A 22,131-nucleotide genomic window follows, 5' to 3' on the forward strand; every position below is an offset into this window, starting at 1 on the left:
CGTTTAGGAGACTCAACGAACTGGATTTGACCAGCGGCCCTGCAGGCCTCTACTCCGCTACCTTTGTGCGGTGTATCAGTTGTGAAAGAGAAGAGGGTGTGGAGAGTTAGAACAAGTTAAAAACAGGCACTGTTTTGGGGAAGTCTTCTGTTCCTAGCGTTCACACGAGGCAGCTCCCAACTGCCTCTGGGAAATTCCCAGAAGCCTCCTTGGGAACCTGCATTAGTGAACAAACCCATAAAAAAATTTTTTTTAATTTAAAAATAGCAAGAAGGAACATTGGCTTGTTGCTTGTCTGCTATTTCCCAAGCATTGCTTTAGTTGCTTGGTCAGATGGAGTCCTGTTTAGTTCCCACGTAGCATTAGTGGCTCGTTCTAAATACATGAAGACACTGAAGTTGACTCAAGTCAGCGGTAAAGTGTTTGGATCCTTGTCTAGACGCCTCTCCTAAAATCAGTTGTTGCTTTCTTTCTGTGTTCCGACCAGTCTGAACTGCTGCTGCTTTCCCACAGACTGTTCATTCTCCCTCCCAGATGTATACAGACTGTTCTCACCCTGGAGCCTGTCTTTAACCTAATACTCCCTTACTTTTGTTCCAGACTACAGACACAGCACGTCTCAAGAATGGCTGTGTGATTAACTACCCTCAAGTCCAGCAGTGAGTCACACTTGGGTTCCAATAAATATGAGTAAATTATGGAAGAAACTACTCGGCATTTTTAAATGCTCAAGAACATTCCATGCTTCTTTAGTTACTTGTAAAACTGAATATAATCTGATAAATTAGCCAGTATTAAAAGCTAACATAGATTCTATTGTGTTGAGTGGGTCACACAAGCATGGTTATGGTGGCACTGTTTAGTTTTGATTTTGCCTGAATGGGGAAAATCTGCTTTTTTTGCCCCTTTTACCAATTTTAAGGTTTAATCACCCGCCTTACATTCATTCAAGGAATTACCCATCTCTTCCTCATGATTAATACTCTCCTTATCTTCCTTAAGTATCTTGATGACACTCTGAATTAATTCCCCAGGTGACCCAGACTTGGACAGGGATTTTCCCCTTGTTTGTGTACCTTACTCATTATTCTTGGGACTCTGGTCAGTACTCCTTCCCCTAAAGCTTCTTCTGGAGACCAGGGACTCCTGCCAGCAACCTAACAGTTAGGATTCTCATACTGTGCCCCCTCCTTTCTTTAAGTGATGCGCAAGCTCAACATCAGGCAGAGCCTGCCCTGGTTTCTGTCCTGTTACCTCACCTCCTGTGAGCATCCCACTCTCTAATCTTTTTGTTTTGTTTTGTTTTATTATTTTATTTATTTATTAAAGATTTCTGTCTCTTCCCCGCCACCCCCTTCCATTTCCCTCCCCCTCCCCCAATCAAGTCCCCCTCCCTCATCAGCCCAAAGAGCTATCAGGGTTCCCTGCCCTGTGGGAAGTCCAAGGACCACCCACCTCCATCCAGGTCTAGTAAGGTGAGCATCCAAATTGCCTAGGCTCCCCCAAAGCCAGTATGTGCAGTAGGATCAAAAACCCATTGCCATTGTTCTTGAGTTCTCAGTAGTCCTCATTGTCTGCTATGTTCAGCAAGTCCGGTTTTATCCCAGGCTTTTTCAGACCCAGGCCAGCTGGCCTTGGTGAGTTCCCGATAGAACATCCCCATTGTCTCAGTGTGTGGGTGCACCCCTCGCGGTCCTGAGTTCCTTGCTCGTGCTCTCTCTCCTTCTGCTCCTGATTTGGACCTTGAGATTTCATTCCGGTGCTCCAATGTGGGTCTCTGTCTCTGTCTCCTTTCATCGCCTGATGAAGGTTAATATTCAGGAGGATACTTATATGTTTTTCTTGGGGTTCTCCTTATTTAGCTTCTCTAGGATCACGAATTGTAGGCTCAATGTCCTTTATTTATGGCTAGAAACCAAATATGAGTGAGTACATCCCATGTTCCTCTTTTTGGGTCTGGCTTACCTCACTCAGGATCCCACTCTCTAATCTTGTAGTGACTTCAGGCCCCTGTTTTGGGAGGCGCTTGTCACTGCTCTAGAGGCCGTGGGACCTGGGAGGATGGAGCCCATAGATGAGGTGAACTGCAGCCAAACATTAGGTAGGGCTGGGTAATCCCATGGGGGGGGGGGGGTTGTAGGAACCTGAGGGGTCAAGAGCATGGCCCACAGAATAAACTAACCAGGGCTCATAGGGGCTCACAGAGACTGAAGTGACAATCAGGAGCCTGTATGGGTCTGACCTAGGCGTTCTGCATATATGGTTGTGTAGGAGCAGGGGGCTATCTATGAGTATTGCCTGCTTTGGGAACCTTTTAAGCTCCTACTGGGTTGCCTTGACAGGGATGAGGATGCCTCGTCTTACTGTGACTCTTGTACTGTATTTGGTTGATATCCCTGGGAGGCCTGCTCTTTTCTGAAGGGAAACAGAGAAGTGGATCTTGGGAGAACAGGGGAGGAGGAGAAGGAAGGGAAACTGGTTGAGCTGTAGTATATGAGAAAAGAATAAATGCATATTTGAGGTGGGCTAAAGTCTCCGTGCAATAGCTCACATTTTTTCAGGGTCTCAGACATTTTATACTCTGAGAATTAAGAGGATTCACGTGAGTAAAAAGTGTCCAGTCACAGGGAGAAGCTGCATGTGACTTCTCGGACCATGTGTCAACACAGTATAAACAGAAACTTCTTTAGTATGCTTTTGTTGTTAGTGCTGATAGGTGTAGGGATAAGTCCCGCCCCTTAAGGGGCGTGTTCGCCTCGGGCTAATGTCTGCCTATAAATTTGGCGAGTAAGCTCCGAGCTCTCGCTTCTGCTTTCCTGGTCTCCGCGGGAATGGTGGTTCTGTAAGTCTATTTCTACATTAAAGCTATATATATATTTTTACACTCTGTCTGCATTCGTTTACGCCGCTACATTTTGGCGTCCAGCGTCGGGCTATTTTGCCCCCGACTCAAGCGGGTAGCCCGCTAGCTAACACAGCACCCTCCCGGGTGCTGTTTTTCAGTTCGTGACTCCGGCCCCAGTGCCGAGTCCGAGACACACTCAGCGACACAGGCCCATTCTGCCTGCGTTGGCTAAGTTTTTTTTTTTTTTTTTTTTTTTTTTTTTGGTTTTTCGAGACAGGGTTTCTCTGTGGTTTTGGAGCCTGTCCTGGAACTAGCTCTTGTAGACCAGGCTGGTCTCGAACTCACAGAGATCCGCCTGCCTCTGCCTCCCGAGTGCTGGGATTAAAGGCGTGCGCCACCACCGCCCGGCCTTGGCTAAGTTTTGCAGCGGAACCCCACTGCCTGAATTAGCAGAAGCTCAAGTACTTGCGGTTTTGCAACAAAAGCTGCCACAGTGTCAGATTTGGTCTGTTACAAAGTGACTTGGCCGGTTGTGGCCCACGCCGGTCGGATTTGCTGAAGGAGGCAGAGGCAGGAGGATCACAAGTTTGAGGCCAGCCAGGCAGTGGTAGAGCACGCCTTTAATCCCAGCACTTGGGAAGCAGAGGCAGGCAGATCTCTGAGTTTGAGGCCTGCCAGGCCTTGGTAGTGCACGCCTTCAATCCCAGCACTTGGGAGGCAGAGACAGGCGGATCTCTGTGAGTTCAAGGCCAGCCTGGTCTACAAGAGCTAGTTCTAGGACAGGCTCCAAAAACACAGAGACCACCACTGGCAGGAATCGATCATTGCAGGTAAAAAAATTTTCTTTTATAAATAAAATGTCTGAACACATTACTGTTCAAGAATTTAATGATTTTTTTAATTGTACCATGTGGGAGATTTTACAAGAGGTGTCTATCACCCCACATATATGGATCCTTCTGGGATTCGTAGTTTTCATTGGCACCAAATGGTTTGATAATAGAAATATGATAAAGTCTTTACGAGACGAATCCAGGATTCTTAAGGTAGAGATTGAACGCTTAAAAACAATTGAGAATGACAACAATCTTCTCAAGAATCAGTTTGAAGTTCTCCAGGCTGATAACAATCTTCTCAAGAATCAGGTTGAAGTTCTCCAGACTGATAACAATCTTTTCGAGAATCAGTTTGAAGTTCTCCAGGCTGATAACTATCTTCTCAAGAATCAGGTTGAAGTTCTTCAGGCTGATGTTAAGGAGAAATTCATTACTATGGAAGAGGGAACAGCTGATCTGGACCATAAGATTCAGTCCCTTTCTGTAGGAAATGAAACATTAACTGAGAGAATCAAAACTGCTGAATGTGACAATCGGATTTTGTCTAAAGCTTATGACAGATTGACGGAAAGATTGTCAATACAAGAAGGCACGGTTTATGCCATAAAAATTATGTCCAAAGATGCTAACGGACAAACTTCATACTTTAGAATCCTCAATGAAGGCTTTGGAACATAATTCTGGACAGGAGATTCAGACATTGCAGAAGGCAATGGTGAATAGAATTGAAAAGATTGAGGAATTTCTAAATTCTGATGAGGAAGAGCAAAGGGTAGAAAGGCAAATTTTAACTACATCTGTGGGTAAGTCTCTCCGGGACAATTTCCACAAAGCTCTACCTACAGCTCTACCTGCCTTTCCAGTAATAACAACAGAGAAGGTGATTGGTTCCAAAAACCCTAGGGTCATCAAGGAGGATACATGGGAGCCTGTGCGTATGAATGATCTCAAGGAAATAAAACAGGCTGTCATGACTTTTGGGATGCAAGCCTCTTTTGTTAAAGAGATGCTAAGATCTTGGGCCACGACAAGCAGAGCAACCCCCTCAGACTGGCTCCAGCTGAGCTCTGCGGTACTCGAGAGTGGACCGCAATTGAAATGGAAATGCTTATTCAGGCAAGAGGCTAGACTCTTAGAACAGCAGGAAAAAGCGAAGGGAATTGACATTTCCCTAGATCAAATTCTAGGTGAAGGGCTCTTTTCCGATCCTCAGGAACAAGCTAATTTGGATGAAAACACACTCTCCATGTGTACTACAGCAGCCTTAAGGGCTTGGGACAGGGTACAAGACCCAGGACAGAGAATGGAATCATTTGTCAGAGTTAAACAGGGTCAGAGAGAACCCTTTAGTGACTTTTTACAAAGATTAACTAAGGCTGTACAAATAGGAATATCTGACCCAGAAGCAAGACGTATAATGATTGAGTCTTTGGCTTATGAAAATGCAAATGTGGAATGCAAAAGGATTTTGGGTCCTTTAAAGCTCAGTTCAGCGCCGTTGGAAGAATGGGTCTTGCATACACTCAATGTTGATACATTTGATTATGGCACTGAAGCATGGGTAGAAGAAGCAATTTCCAATGGTAAAAGGAGACACCAGAATACCAAATGTTTTAATTGTGGAAAAATGGGTCATATGAAAAGGAATTGTAGACAACGGATTTTCAGAAATAATAATAATAATAATAATGCATCTTTCAGAAATAATAATAATAATGCATCTTCTAGAAATAACAGAAATAGGAGGACTCAGCCTTCAGGTTTATGTAGAAGATGTGGAAAGGGCAGGCATTGGACGAATGAATGCAGGTCTACAAGAGATAGACAAGGCAACCTGATACAGCCGGGAAACGTGAGAGGGGGGGCCTCACAGGCCCCCATGGCAAACATGGTTCAGTCATATCCAGTTTCTGCAGAGAACGTGCCTCATCAGGACAATTAGGAAGCCCCATGCCTACTGTTACAAGCAATAATGATCAGAAAGATAAGTTACGTGTGTTTTGGCAAACTTCTATAAATGATCAAAGACCTAAACTGAGAGTGTGTGTAAATGGCATTTTTATTACTGGCCTGCTGGACACAGGTGCTGATGTAAGTATCATTACCCCAGAATCTTGGCATCCGTATTGGCCTCTTCAGAATGTAAATGTTCAGCTCCTGGGAATTGGAACCCTATCTCGAGTAAGGCAGAGCACGAGATGGGTTGAATGTATAGGGCCAGAGGGACAAATAGGAAAATTAAAGCCATATGTAGCCAATATCGCAATGAATTTATGGGGTCGTGACCTATTACAACAATGGAATACTGAAATTAACATTCCTGCTAAATCTAGAGCCTATATTTCTGAGAATAATATTAAAAGATATTACAAACTGAGAAAACCGGCCATTCGGGCTGTAAAAGAACAAGCAATTGATGTCCCTTCAGAGATACCAACAGCCTTGCCTCTAAAATGGTTGACTGAGAAACCAATATGGACAAAGCAATGGCCTTTAGCTGAGGAAAAGTTACAGGCTTTAGAACAGCTGGTACAAGAACAATTAGATGCTGGACATATAGAAGAATCTACCAGCCCTTGGAATTCTCCTGTATTTGTGGTTAAGAAAAAATCAGGTAAATGGAGAATGGTGACAGATCTCAGGGCCATCAACAAGGTTATTCAACCTATGGGCCCTCTGCAATCTGGAATTCCTTTGCCCTCTTTATTACCAAAAGGATGGCCTCTCATAGTTATTGATTTAAAGGATTGTTTTTTCACTATACCTTTGCAAAAAGAAGATAGAGAAAAATTTGCCTTCACAGTGCCTACTTATAACAATTCTCAACCTTCGAGGAGGTACCACTGGGCCGTCCTCTCCCAGGGTATGTTAAATAGCCCCTCCCTGTGCCAATATTTTGTGAACCAACCATTGCAAATAATACGCAAGAAATTTCCCAAATCTATAGTATACCATTACATGGACGACATCTTGTTATCTGATTCAAACATGGATACCTTGAATAGACTGTTTGAAGAAATAAAGATACTTTTACCTAAATGGGGATTGCAATTAGCTCCTGAAAAGATTCAGAAGGGAGATTCTGTTAATTATTTAGGTTATAAAATAGGTTTGCAAAAAATTAAGACACAAAAAGCACAAATTAGGAGAGATCGCCTACGGACTCTTAATGACTTTCAAAGGCTGTTAGGAGATATTTCCAGTCTACGACCAGCTATTGGAATAACACCTGATTTAATAATTCATTTGAACAAAACCTTGGATGGTGATAAAGATTTAAACAGTCCCAGAGAATTAACAGCTGAAGCAGAAAAGGAACTGACAATGATTGAGGAAAAATTACAACAGGCACATGTGGACAGGGTGAATCCAGAGCTCGATTGTATTCTCGTCATACTACCATCAAAAATTTCTCCTACAGGAATTTTAATGCAGAGAGATGATATTATTTTGGAATGGATCTTTTTACCACATAAACCAAGTAAGAAACTGAAAACTTATGTGGAAAAAGTCTCTGAGTTAATTATAAAAGGCAAGCTGAGACTTCGTCAACTAGCAGGCATAGACCCAGCAGAAATTATAGTGCCTTTCACTGCTGATGAACTAAAGAAATTATGGGAAGATAATGAACCATGGCAAAGAGCTTGTGCTAATTTTTTGGGAGACATTAATAACAACTATCCAAAAAGCAAGCGGCTTAACTTCATAAAGAGAACCTCTTGGATTCTTCCTCGAATCGTCCATGATGCTCCAATAACTGGAGCCCGTACATTCTATACTGATGCCAATAAATCAGGGAAGGCAGGTTACAAATCAGAAGACTTAGATAAGGTGGAACAAAGTCCGTATAATTCTGTCCAGAAGGCGGAATTATATGCCATTCTTATGGTGCTAAGGGATTTTAAAGAACCTATTAATATAGTTACAGATTCACAATACGCAGAAAGAGTTATTTTACATATTGAAACTGCTGAATTTATACCTGATGATACTGAACTAACCTCATTGTTCCTCCAGGTTCAAGATTTGATCAGGAACAGGCTTTGCCCTATGTACATAACACACATCTGATCCCATACGGGTCTGCCAGGTCCTCTAGCACAAGGTAATGCAGAAATTGATCAATTATTGATTGGTAGTGTGCTACAAGCCTCTGAATTTCATAAAAAACATCATGTTAATAGCAAAGGTTTGAAGAAAGAGTTTTCAATTACATGGCAACAAGCTAAGGAGATTGTAAAGAAATGCCCTACTTGCTCTTTCTATAACCAAACGCCACTGCCTGCAGGGGCTAATCCAAAGGGCACCCAAAGGAATGAAATCTGGCAGATGGATGTGTTCCACTTTGCAGAATTTGGCAAATTAAAATATGTACACCACACCATAGACACATATTCAGGTTTTCAATGGGCTACTGCCCTGAGCTCAGAAAAGGCTGATTCAGTAATCACACATTTATTGGAAGTTATGGCCATCATGGGTATACCTGCGCAAATAAAGACAGATAATGGTCCAGCATATGTATCTAAGAAAATGAAACGCTTTTTTGATTATTATAATATAAAACACATTACAGGTATACCAAATAATCCTACAGGTCAGGCAGTTATAGAAAGATCAAATCGTACTATAAAGGATATGCTGAACAAACAGAAAGGGACTGAAAATACCCCCAGAAATAGATTACATAATGCTTTATTAACCTTGAATTTTCTTAATGCTAATGAGAAAGGAACGACAGCAGCAGAAAGACATTGGATAATGGAAAAGTCTGCTGAACTAAATCAACCGATTTATTTCAAAGATGTGCTGACCTCTCAGTGGAAGCCAGGAGATGTGCTACGTTGGGGAAGGGGTTTTGCTCTTGTTTCCACAGGAGAAGAAAAATTGTGGATACCATCAAAATTAATAAAGTTTCGATTTGAAGAGGAGAAACCTCTTGGAAAGGAGAAATGACAACTCATCCACAACGATGATATTCATACAGGTGGTAAGAAAAACATATAGAATGGGGGCAGGGTTCTGTTCTTATCTCCACAGGAAAACACTCATCTTTGAGAAATTCAAGGGACCCTGGATGTTTGGATACTGACAGATGGAAAAATACCTGCCCAATAGGAAATATCAAGAAAACTGAATGGGTTGTGTAAGTAATATTAAACCATATTTCTAAATTTATAAAGCTGGTTTTGAAGTTGGACTCTGGCTCAGTCCCTCTCCAATTCCAAGCCTGTTAGTAAGAGAAAAACCCAGAGTTTCTGGAGTTTCTGTCTCATGTCAAGAGCCATGATATGGGACAGAAAGAAATATGAGTTTAGAAAACATCTTTGCTTTTCTTCATATCTATCATACTTTTCATTGAATATATCTATCATGTCTTTCATTGAATATATATATATATGTCTATATATGTCTATATGATTAATGTTTAAGTTTTTCATAATGAACAATGAGTTTTTCCTGAATTGACATTTGAAGTTTCCAGGAAGAAGATGGGGCCCCATAACAACAACTCCACCTGGTTGATATGACGTCATGATACTGATAGCGCTACTACAAGACCTGCTTTGGGTACCAGCTGCACAAGACAGTTCCAACTTGGTTAGCTGAAATGGTGCACATCTTATACAACATTTTGGCCAGACCTGCACGAAAATACTCAGAGACTATTTGCAATTTTAAAAGACATTATCTTGAAATTTAACCATCATTTTACTTTCACAGGATCCCCCAGAAAGAACGTCGCCCCTATGACAGCTGGAAGTAATTCTAGAGAACGACGTCCCCTCTCCCAGTAAAGTTTGCCCTTGGGTTTAGGGACATCATTTAGGGGTTGATTATAATTAGTATATGATTGAGGGTTGGGGGAGGAATTTTATAAGCTCAGGGATCATTTTGAAAAAAAAAAAAGGGATGATGGGATAATAGACAAATATATTGGTATAGATTCTTGTATATTGATACAAAGTTAAATTATATTGACTATTGTACGCATGCATGTTTCTACCTCTGTTTAAAACATTTTTATGTATTGACATATATTGTATTGATATATATAGTATATATTTACCATATTGCAGTGTACATTTCTACCTCTGATTAAGATACTTATATAATATTTGTGTATTGATATATATTTACCTACTGCAATGTATATTTGTACATTGTTTATATTTGGAGGTCATTGTCCTCATTTGTTTCACAGTCGTTTATTGTCTTAGTCTTTAAGTTAGATAGATATTGAGAATTATATAGACTAATTGTCATCTAAGTTTGTCATTTATTTTATTTATTTATTTATTATTTATTTATTAGACTAATCAGGTTCTTTAGATATATAGAGATTATACTCAGTATAGATAGATAATCTTCAACCTCTTCAAAGAGCTGTAGAAAATGGCCTTTAATCTAACTCAGAGTTTCGTGATAGTGAGACACAATTGCTCCTGGCAACACCGAGAGAATGTTGAGCACCAAAAACACTCCATCTGGAGCCTTTCTATTTGGCAGAACTGGCCTTTGGGCAAAGAAATGCCCATACCTCAACCACTGACAGAGATACAGAGCGTGCATCAATGGATAAAACAGGACTGTCATATCCTGCCAAGACAGGGTAAGATAGTTTTGAAAAGTTCCTTGCCTTTAATAATGGTATGTCAGCGGTGGTGGCGCACGCCTTTAATCCCAGCACTCGGGAGGCAGAGGCAGGCGGATCTCTGTGAGTTCGAGACCAGCCTGGTCTACAGAGCTAGTTCCAGGACAGGCTCCAAAGCCACAGAGAAACCCTGTCTCGAAAAACCAAAAAAAAAAAAAATAATGGTATGTCAGTTATGTTAGGCCTTAGCCAAAATTGGTTGACTCAACGTTGCAAACGAGACTTTGGGTGATTGCCCAGGTAGTCAGTTGTCTCTGTCAATTGTTGCACATTTTGGATATATCTCATTTGTTGAGTAGTGTTTATTCCCTTCTCAGATCTTTGACTGAGTTGAAGATTATATAATTGTAGTTACTCTTTACATTATTTGGACTTCTTGAGATAGAATGTTTAGCAAAGCTTTTGTTCTCAATATTGTTTGTTGTATTTATTATTTGTTGTTATTGTATGTAGTTGTATTTGGTTTAGTTCTGTCTTATTTAGACAAAAAGGGGAGATGTAGGGATAAGTCCCGCCCCTTAAGGGGCATGTTCGCCTCGGGCTAATGTCTGCCTATAAATTTGGCGAGTAAGCTCCCAGCTCTCGCTTCTGCTTTCCTGGTCTCCGCGGGAACGGTGGTTCTGTAAGTCTATTTCTACATTAAAGCTATATATATATTTTTACACTCTGTCTGCATTCGTTTACGCCGCTACAGATAGGTTCTTGTTTTGTTTGTCCCCAAATCTCAAACTAAAAACAATAATCATACTTAATGCTCCTGAAAATGCTTCTGATGTTTAAAAACAAGGCCCATGTACGCCGTCACTATTTAACCTTCTGTCATTTGAATCCTGGTTGTCGCAAAAGAGAAAGGAGCCGTTAGTATTGGAAAATGCAATAAAATTGTTGCCTGGAAACTATGGATTCAACTGGAAGACTTTTCGGGAATAAAGTAATCACTAATGTCATAGCTTGAAAAGTAGTACTCTGCTCAGATATAGGTAACCAGTCAGAGAATCTGGTTCAAGGAGACTATTTATATCCCCAGGAAAAGGAGCTAGGAACCTAAAAAGAAAGGTACCCCACAGTGGGTGTGGCAGCACATGCAGGTCCTGGCTACTCAGAGTGCTTGAGCGGGCACCGATTCAGTTCCAGCCTAGAAACAATGCCACCCTGTCTAAAAAGGAAAGTAAATATCAGCATATGTCTATACCTTGCTCTTGGGTGAGATCTAATGTTTTAAACACATCAGCTATCTCCCAGTTCATCGATAGACATTAAGGCATTTCTCACCAAAATACTGGGTTCTTATTTATCACCCCCCCCCCAAAAAAAAATTCCTGAAAAAAATTGACCATGAAATTCAGGAACATCTGAGGAAACTACAATGGAGCTAGCACAGGTGTCTGCTTACAGTGTAGAGGTGCCCCGTGAGGTGTGAGCTAGCACAAGTGTCTGCTTACAGTGGAGGTGCCCCGTGAGGTGTGAGCTAGCACAAGTGTCTGCTTACAGTGTAGAGGTGCCCGTGAGGTGTGAGCTAGCACAAGTGTCTGCTTACAGTGTAGAGGTGCCCGTGAGGTGTGAGCTAGCACAAGTGTCTGCTTACAGTGTAGAGGTGCCCGTGAGGTGTGAGCTAGCACAAGTGTCTGCTTACAGTGTAGAGGTGCCCTGTGAGGTGTGAGCTAGCACAAGTGTCTGCTTACAGTGTAGAGGTGCCCCGTGAGGTGTGAGCTAGCACAAGTGTCTGCTTACAGTGTAGAGGTGCCCGTGAGGTGTGAGCTAGCACAAGTGTCTGCTTACAGTGTAGAGGTGCCCGTGAGGTGTGAGCTAGCACAAGTGTCTGCTTACAGTGGAGGTGCCCCGTGAGGTGTGAGAGCGGCTTGCGCATCAGCACTGCCCTGCACCTGTGAGCAGATCGCATCTAGTGCCTGGTCAGCTGGAGTTAGGCTACACACACGTGTGTTTGAACCTCTCTGCTTAAACAAGCTGACCTGTAAGCTGGGGTGATAATAAAATCTGCACTGTAGAGAGCATCCCTGTTCGCTGTAAGCCTTCAGTAAATACTAGTGTCAGTGACAGCCCACTGTTTTTAAAGGGAACTTGCCCTATTAATTGAGAAGGACTAGGTTAGTTATGAGTCCCTACTTAAAAGAATTGAGAAATAGTAAACTTATTAAACCATAAACATACTCAAAGTGGTTGTCTTTGTTGGTCATAAAATTGAGATATCACAAGTAGAGACAGCTCTACAGGTTTAGGCCTAGTTTCGGTGACATGGCTAAACACACCAAGGTTGGGAAAGACGGGGCCCACTGTGCTGCCTCCTGGAAAATGGTGAAGAAAATAGAAATAAGCCAGCACACAAAGTACATCTGCTCTATCTTTGGGAAGACCAGGATGAAGAGATGAGCCATTGGCATCTGACACTATGGTTCCTGCATAAAAACAGTGGTTGGCAGGGCCTGGACCTGTAACACCACTTCTAAGGCCACAGTGAAGTCTGCCATCAGAAGGCTGAAGGAACAGGAAGACCAGGAGAAACACTGCTGCCATTTGAGACTTAGCCTGCAAGACGGGTTAATTTACATAACAGAAGACCATTAATAAATACCATTTAAGAGAGTTAAAGGGACCTTCCCAGAAAGTTTTTGTCTCCTATAACAGCTAGTGTGCTTGGCATCTAACAAAATGGTGATTAGGTAATAAATAAGGAGAAAAAGAACACCTGTTGTCTTCTAGTCACAAAGGGTCAGTGACCAACAGGTCAAAAAGTGACAGCAGGGATCAGGTAGCCAGAAAGGAATGGAAGTGTGTCTTGTTTGTAGTGGCCAGAGATTAAGGTGAGCACTACCTTTGCACTTTATCCACTGTTGATTACACTTCAACTTGGAAATTGGTAGGGGTGGGGGTACCACATAAACGAGACGTCATCGTGGCAGGAGGATCAGAAGTTCAAGGCCAGCCTGATTCACACAAAATCCTGTCTCAAGGAAAAATAAAAAATAACAAAGTGTTGGTTGGGGCACTTTCCCCTGGATTCCGTGTCTAACCGTGTGGCTGACCAGTAGAGTAGGTGACCTGCCCAGTGCTGGCAGATCATTCACAGGAGGTGGACAGCACTGGGCCTGGAATTTATAAAGCTGGTTAGTCTGGTTTAAAGCAAGTTATAAAGGTTTAGTAATATCCAGAGGGTTTTGTTTTTGTTTGTGCTCTTTTTTAAGTTTAAAGGTTACAGCCTAAGTGTGCTGTACCAGTTAGATTTAGGCGAACTTGTATGTTTGACCCTATTCCACTTCTGATGCTTTTTCTTGATTATACATTGACTTAAGAAAAAATGAGTATATATTTGTAGTGCCAGTGCTTAAAAGAACCTATGCTACCACAAAAGTCAGCATTATACAGACAGAGCAGGTTATGGTTAGGAATATATATGTATGTACATATATATATATATACAGCAATAATTGATTATGAAAAGAGCAAGAAAGTGTTTAAGGGAGGCTTTGGAGGAAGAACGGGGAAGGGAGAATTGATCTAATTATAATCTTAAAAAAAAATCTTAAAAAGCTGAGCAAGCCAGTAAACAGCATTTGTCTGTGACCTCTGCTTCAGTTCATAACCCTTGGTTCCTGCCTGATTTCGAGCAGTGATGGATTGTGATAATGTACACCCCACTCTGCTGTCCCCCCCCAAGTCAGAATGTAAATTAAGTTAAGCTGAGCTGGAAAGAATGCACTTGCCCATGTGTGAGGCTGAAGGAGTTTCTACCAAGGGTCTCTTGGCCATGCAGGATCTCTTGAACCCAGAAGTTTGAGAGCTCATGCAGTCCTAACAAGAAGGAACTTGGTATGGTTATCTCAGTTTTACTAGAAAAATTTTCCTATGTAAAAGAAAACATAAGTGAGAAAGGTTCCATGTAAGTAAAATATATGTATACACAAATTCCTTTTAAAATATATAAAAATAACCGGCAGTGATGGCACACGTCTTTAATCCCCGCACTCAGGAGTCAGAGGCAGGTGGATCTTTGTGAGTTTGAGGCCAGCCTCGTCTACAAGAGCTAGTTCCAGGACAGCCAGGGCTGTTACGCAGAGAAATCCTGTCTTTAAAAACTGTGTGTGTGTGTGTGTGTGTGTGTGTGTGTGTGTGTGTGTGTAAAAATAAAAATACTAATTTTGACATTTTCTTTTTTTAGGAAAAATGTCAGATGAATTTTCGGTAAGTTGAACCTTGCTAACTTTTTTATTTTATTTTATTTTTTGTTTTAAGGAAGGTCCTTCCAGAGAGGGTGATGCATACTTGTAATCTCAGCCCTAGAGAGGTTGGGACAGGAAGGTTCTGAGTTCCAAGCAAGCCTGAGCTATACAGTTGAGACCCTAGCTCCTTATAAATAGTGAAAAAGTTAAAAAATAAACAAACCTACAGGGTCCTAACTAAGACAGCTCAGTTGCTGGACTTGTTAGGCATATGTGTTGTTTTGGTTTTTATGTTTTCACATTTCCTTTTATTTATGTTTATGTGTAAGTGCATGGCATGGGTACTCCAGTGCTAGGGGCTAACACCCTTTTGCCTGCCAGCCCCAGGCATGCATGTTATGTGTATAAACTAATGAAGGCAAGTTTACTTTCATGTTGCTGTGATAAGAGTATGACCAAAAGCACCTTGGATGGAGAAGCCTGCTCTCATCTGACAGCTCATAGTGCATTGTGAAGGGAAGCCAAGGCAGGAACTGGAACATAAGCCATGGAGAAACACTGGCTCGCTTTTTTGAGTCACATTCAACTTCCTTTGTTTTATTTCCCAGGGATGGTACCTCCCATGATGGACATTAATCAATACTTTTGCGTACAGGCCCATCTGATAGAAGCATTTCCTCAGTTGGAGTTTACTTTTCTCAGCTGACTACAACTGTGTCGGTTGAGAACCCATGCAACATGCACACCACACATACATAAAATTAAGTTCAGGGTCCGCCTAGGCTACATGAAACCTTGTCTTAAAAATAATGTATTTTGTTTTGACTGTATTTACAGTGTTATATAAATTGCCTCATTTAATGCTGAACTTAACACTAAAACTGTTTTTGAAACTAAGAAAGTAAAGGTCAAGAGTTGAGTGTAGAGATCGATCCTATCCTGTTCCCGCTGCTTGGAAATAAAACACAGTAGAGCTGCTGTAGTTAGAAGAATTGAGCTTTGGAGAGTTTGCACTGTGAGGTTAATGTTCAAGATACCTCAAGCTTCTCCGGTGAGTAGTTTAGTCTTTGAAGGTGCCACTAATCCCCAGCTACTGTGTCCAGTTTGCATGGGATTTTCATCATGTTTGACTTGCCCCTGGATAGGACAGATATGACATACCTGTTTTGTGTTACAGTTGGCAGATGCGCTGCCTGAACCATCGTCTGCCAAAACGTCTGCTGTGAGCAATGCAAAAGCCGGCCAATCTCCTCAAGTCTGGCCAGGCTCCAACCCTTGGAGTAACCCAAGTGCTCTACCTGCTGTGCCCTCTGGACTCCCGCCAAGCGGTGCAGCGCCCTCTCCTGTGCCTTTCGGACCAGCGCCAACAGGAATGTATCCGTCTATGCCTCCAACTGGACCACCAGCCGGACCCCCAGCACCCTTTCCTCCTTCTGGACCATCATGCCCCCCACCTAGTGGTCCTTATTCAGCCCCTGCTGTGCCAGGCCCTGGCCCAACAGGGCCATATGCTACGCCAAATATGCCCCTTCCAGAGCTACCTAGGCCATATGGTGCACCCACAGATCCAGCTGGTACTTTAGGTCCATGGGGATCTATGTCTTCTGGACCTTGGGCACCAGGAATTGGGGGGCAGCACCCTAATATGCCATATCGACCTCCAGGGCCATACCCCACTGCTCCACCTCCAATGTCAGGAGCACCGCCTGTTCCATGGGGCACTGTGCCACCAGGAGCCTGGGGACCACCAGCACCGTATCCTGGCCCTGCAGGATCGTATCCCACACCAGGACCCCATCCTACTCCAAATAATCCCTACCAAGTGCCTTCTGGACCTTCTGGTGCTCCACCAATGCCTGGTGGCCCCCACGTAAGTGTTCAGCTTGTTATTGACAATAGTCAAAGTCACATTGATACACTGGAGCATTGGAGAACTTCTAAACTTAAATAGTCATGAATCTATAAATTGAGTAAATTTGAGGTTCTGGTGCAGCATTTTAAAGAACAGAAGTATTCCTGCCATTAAAAATAGAAAGGGAAGGTATCAAAGATCCCTAAAGACTGTTAGGATAGTGCTCGCTTCGGCAGCACATATACTAAGACTGTTAGGATATGCAGAGTGCTCTTAGCACCCTCAGATGACTAAGATGCATATCATGGACTGTGTTGGGGGACCGGGGTTGGGGGGGGCTGATTTACAATTCCACTTAACGGCAGCGTGAGGAGAGGCCTATGTGGATTGGTGCTGGGAACATGGTCAATGAGCATATAACAGACATTGCCCATCTCGCACAGTTCTCCCTGGGTTTTTGTTGGTTTTGGCCTTTTTGGATTCACTCTGTAGACCAGGCTGGCCTTAAAGTCACAGATCCTCCTGCCTCTGCCTTCTAAGTGCTGGGATTAAAGGAGTGCACAACCTCTGTCTGCCCCCCACCCCTGGTAATTTTGAGCCTGGCACTATGCCACTATTCTTGTAAAGCAACCTGTTAACTCTAACCACCAGATAGCTAAACTAAGCACATCTCTCTGTAGAGTCGTTAAATCCCTGTCTTAATTGTGACGAGAAACAGTCTTACTAAAATGTCCTCCAAAATCTCATTAGTGTAATTTCTGGCTATATATTTTCCCCCCATTTTTTTTTCTTGCCAAGTATGGCACAGCAAATAACATAACTTGGTGTTTGGATTTATTACACAGTAAGTTTATTTTAAGCCACAAAGAGTTAATAACTATACATGTTAATTATCTGTGTGGGGCACAGAGGTCCTTGTGCTCTTAGATAAGCACTAGGGGAACCAGGAATGTTACATGTTAAACACACAGGGCTGTCTCTTCTGAGGAGGAGATGTAGAACCTGTTTCCTGTCCAGAAGACTGGGAGCAGATGTGGTTAATAGCCTGGTGACCTTTGCACTGTGTGGCCAAGACCACACTGGATCCTTACTGTGAACTTGTCAATCTATAGAATCCATCTTTATGCCAGAGTGTTTCTATGTGCTCCTGTCTTAAGTCTCATTTTGTACATGGGCTTGAGTTATTTTTCACCAGGAAAGTTTTCACTAAATTGTGCTCTACTTAAATATGCCTTAAATAAACTACTGAGGGCTGGCCTCCTCAGTGTGAACTGCTGCTGAGTCCTACAGATTGTCACTTGTTACCACTGCATGCAGACAGACCTCATGCGGGGGACAAGTGGCACATGTGGTGGGCAGTCTGCATACAGCAGCCAGCCACGTGTGTAAGTGAGCTGCACGCAGCAAAAGCGTGTTTTCCCATAGAGGCATATCCAGAGTGCTTTTGTTTTGCGATGTCGTAGATAAATCTAATTGTCATTTGATGCATGAGTGTTCTATAAACCAACAAATTGCAAATATATTCATATTAAGCAGTGAAAAGCATTGCCTGTAATACTCTGCCACCAAGAACAGGCATCCATACCATGGCCAGTACTGTTGGTTATGTTATGTTGATCAGAAAAATCCAGAAAATACCTTGAAAAGAGACTCATACAATTAGTAGTTCTGTTATTTTGTAGAACTTCAATGGGAACACAAATGTTACGGTGTCCTATGCAAATAGAAAGTGATTTAAGTTCCTAGGAAAACTTAAATGCAGTTCATCAGATGAATGAATGAGTCTGTTTCTGTCCTGTGGTCCAGGCGCAAACTCAGAGTCATTAGCAAAGATAACAGTAGCTGGATCTGTCCAGTCTACATGTTGGGGGAAAGGAGAATGATAAACATAAAACCAATACATGTGCTCAGAGGCACTCATCATAGATGATGCCCAGGTCAAAGCAGCTAGCATCACCAGGAAGAAATTCCCAGACAACATGGAGCTCTGTGTGTTTTGTAGAATAACCTCTCCCATGGTGCAAGGGGCCTTAACGTGGCCCAGGTGGGCGCACTTGACTTCTGATGTATTGGTGTCTAGCTGGAGGCCCTCTGCCCTCATCTTTGATGCCCCAAGGCTGGATTCACAAGGTTTCACTTGGATCCATCTGCAATGACAGACTCTTACCCATTCCTGATGTTTTTCAGCCAGCCAGGCTTCCAAGTCTCAAATTGTATAAGCCACACAGGCCCATCTAAAGGCAGTTTAGAATGTTCTGTAGGTAAATTTTTAAAAATTTAGAATGTAGAATGTTCTGGGGTAAATTTTAAAAAATTAGATGCAAATAAGCCAGGCGATGGTGGCGCACACCTTTAATCCCAGCACTCGGGAGGCAGAGGCAGGTGGATCTCTGTGAGTTAGAGGCCAGCCTGGTCTACAGAGCTGCTTCCAGGACAGGCTCCAAAGCTACAGAGAAACCCTGTCTCGAAAAACAAAAAAAAACAAACAATTAGAAGTAAATAAGGAAAGCGCAAGAATATGATGCTCCTCTTGTTTTCTTTTTTTTAATAATTGTCTTAATGTTCTATGTTTGCTTTCATTTATGCTCTGGCCTTGAGATTTAAAAAGAATGCCTGTAATATGATTAATATTCATTCCTTATGGTTAATTTGGTTTATTACTGTAGACTGATTCATTGTCAATTTTGTAAGCACTGCATCCTACAGAAGCCTTCTCTGAAGCTTAGGTACAGCCTGGAAAAATGTAGAATATCTGTCAATGCAAGCATGCAGGTGCCACACCGGAGGCACGAGAGCAAAGTGAGGGACATCCATTGCCATAATTCACTTTTCACCTCTGAGATTCACTCCAAGTGTATGACCATGGCAGTGTAAGGAGGCACACATTTGTCACACGGGCCTGCATGGGGTGTCCCGCTGCACATGAAGTCTGCTAGCATTCGCACATAGTGAGTGCTGATGGACCTGTTCTGGAGAGGCAGTACAAACTGCCCTTAAAGCAATACTCAGAATCAAGGCGCTCCTGGCTTATGTCCTAAACACAATAAAGGAAAACATGGGGCCAAGGAATGCTGACCTAAATTTGATAAGGACAGAAATACACTGTCTAGGAACAATGACAATACCAGTCAACAACAGGGAAACAGATTAAGGGCCCCCTTCAGGCAAAATTAGAGGATTAAAATAGCAAGCCAGTAACACTTGTGCCAGCTTCATGTGGTAATCAATCTGTCTTTTCAGTAGAAGCTGCTACTCATAAAAGCTGCTATGCTTTTCTTTGCCCTAAAGAGATTGCCATTCTCCTTCTGTGTCCTTTATGGGCTATTGGGGACCTATGTGGCAGTAGTTCTTCATGAAAGGAAGCATAGTTTATACAGAGTTATTGATAAAGATTGGAGTGGGGAAATCGCAGCCGTGATCATAGTGCCCAGTGACTGGCAATTTAAAGCAGAAGAAAATTGCATAATTACTGCGTCACAGGAAAATGTGCTTTGCAAGGAAGGATCTGGTAGTGCCAGGAAAACTGAAGTTAAAGAGCTTTCTGGCAGAAAAAGGATTCAGTGTATCCATTCTCCAAGTATTCTCTGACTGGTGAAGAGTCTGTAACTTTTCTTTAAAAAGGCCATTGAGGTGTCCAGGCAGACTTACTGAATTGCCATGTTGTTTCGAGAGGTGTTGTGTTTACAGTGACCCCTGTGGTCCAGTAGATTCAGGCATCCCCATCACTCGGCCCAGTGCCTTTCTGTTGTATTACGGAGCAGCGGGCTGTGTCCCGCCACCCGGCTAGCTTTACCCGAAATAATTACACGGAAACTGTATTCTTTTAAACACTGCCTGACCCATTAGTTTCAGTTTCTTATTGGCTAGCTTTTACATATGGATCTAACCCATTTCTATTAATCTGTGTAGCCCACAAGCTGGCTTACCAGGAATGATCTTAACCTGTGTCTGTCTGGAGTGGGAGAACCATGGCGACTCCCTGACTCAGCTTCTTTCTCCCAGCATTCCGTTCTGTTTACTCCGCCTACCTAAGGGTTGGCCTATCAAATGGGTCTAGGCAGTTTCTTTATTAATAAGAAATCACTCCCACATCATTTCCCCTTTTTCTGTTTAAACAAAAAAGAAAGGCTTTAACTTTAACATAGTAAAATTACATATAGCAAAACAGTTATCAAGCAAGAATTACAGTTACAATATTTATATCTATTTTATCTTTTATCATAACTAAGGAAAACTATAACTACCTATTCATTCTTCAACTCCATCAAAGTCTCCAGAAGGATATAATACTACCTAAGTAAACAAGAAATAAGAAAACTCTAGAAATGACAGAGACATCTCGCTGCCTGGACAGTCACCCAAAGTTCTTTTGTACGGTTGGGGCATCCATCTTCAGCCTTCAGGCCCAAAGTATCCAGCAGACATTTTCATGAAGCAGGAAATTCCAAAGACAGTTTAGTCATTATCTGTTGTGTCCTGTAGAATGTCTCGCAGACTCTTTCATGAGTCATGAACCCCGAAAGACCATCTCACCTTTAGGCAAGTTCAGCAGTCCTCTCTCTGCGGGTTCTCTGTGTCCATTTTATGCAACAGTCTAGGCAAGAGCAGTTTCTTGCCCAAATGGCTATCAAACTCCATAAGGATCCTCTTTGATGCCCATCTTTCTCTCGAAGTAGATTGGTGCTGCCAGGAGCAGACGTGTCTCATTGTCATGAAAAGTCCTAAGTTATTAAAATATTGTAAATGCCATATTCTGTAGCCTTTGAGAGATATGAAGAATGCCTATCTGAAATATATCTCTATATATCTAGAAAATCTAAGTAACATGACTACAAACTTGACTATTATGATTATCCATCAACAACCTATATTTCCTAATTATACATTACATTTTAAAAATGAACTACACAATCACACCTTATTCAAGATCAAAAATACATATACATATAACAAAATTGACCTTAAAATCCATACCAATGCAAATTATTCATACCTATATCATATCCCCCTTTAAATGTAAAAGAACATTTATAAACAATATTTTGGGAACATGGGCGCAGTTTTTCTCTCCAAACTGCTTTCTGCTGAATGGGGGCGCTGTTAATCAGATCGTTTAGGGTGTAATCTGTGTGTCAGGTTCATGTCAGTTGGCAGTTGAGTGAAGTAATTTTGTGAAGATGTTCACAGCAACTTTTCGGGAGGTCGTGGTCTATCATACCAAATTGGGATAGAAGAAATCCACAGGGTCTGGTCCTCTGTGAAAACAAAAGAAGACCCTTTCCAAAGTATCATATCCTTAGACCCAAATTTTGAAATCGTAATACCTTTATATCCATTCTGGTTTAGCTTGGCAGCCCATGTAATGAAATGTCTGTCTGTACTTAGCTCCTTTACAGTCAAAAATTTTAAAGAAAACACAATGTACATAATCCAGACTCTCTGTGAATTTTCCATTTTTACGTGGCTTATTTTTCTTTATTTCTTTTAATCTCTTAACTATCTGTACTCTGTCTCTTTAAAGACTTTACCCTTTTTTTAAGACATTTACTTTATTCTCTATATTCTTATTCTTCTCTCTCTCAAGCCTATGTACATTCATCCAACACTGTGATCCACTGAGGTCTGTTATGTCTGAATCTGTTTTATTGTGAATCTGTAATATTTTTACTATCCAGGAGCATTTCTTAAAATGTTAAGCACTTCTTAAAAACTTAAGTTGCACCATGTACAGGTAATACGGTACCGCCTGTGTCCTGCCCAGTTGAAAC

General features: G+C 42.0%; 1 protein-coding gene across 1 annotated transcript in view; it reads left to right on the plus strand.

Annotated features, from left to right (window-relative positions):
- Window positions 1–22,131, plus strand: part of Mapk1ip1l (mitogen-activated protein kinase 1 interacting protein 1 like) — a 29,253-nt gene that overhangs the window by 1,499 nt on the left and 5,623 nt on the right. Inside the window, exons 2-3 of the mRNA XM_041634117.1 lie at window positions 14,511–14,533; window positions 15,689–16,381. Of these exons, the coding sequence (XP_041490051.1) occupies window positions 14,516–14,533; window positions 15,689–16,381 (711 nt within the window). The 5' untranslated portion in view covers window positions 14,511–14,515. The remainder of the gene's footprint in view (window positions 1–14,510; window positions 14,534–15,688; window positions 16,382–22,131) is intronic.

The sequence above is a fragment of the Microtus oregoni genome, unplaced genomic scaffold, assembly GCF_018167655.1.
Source record: "Microtus oregoni isolate MIOR12 unplaced genomic scaffold, Mior012 000045F_ref0000178, whole genome shotgun sequence".
Lineage (NCBI taxonomy): Eukaryota > Metazoa > Chordata > Mammalia > Rodentia > Cricetidae > Microtus > Microtus oregoni.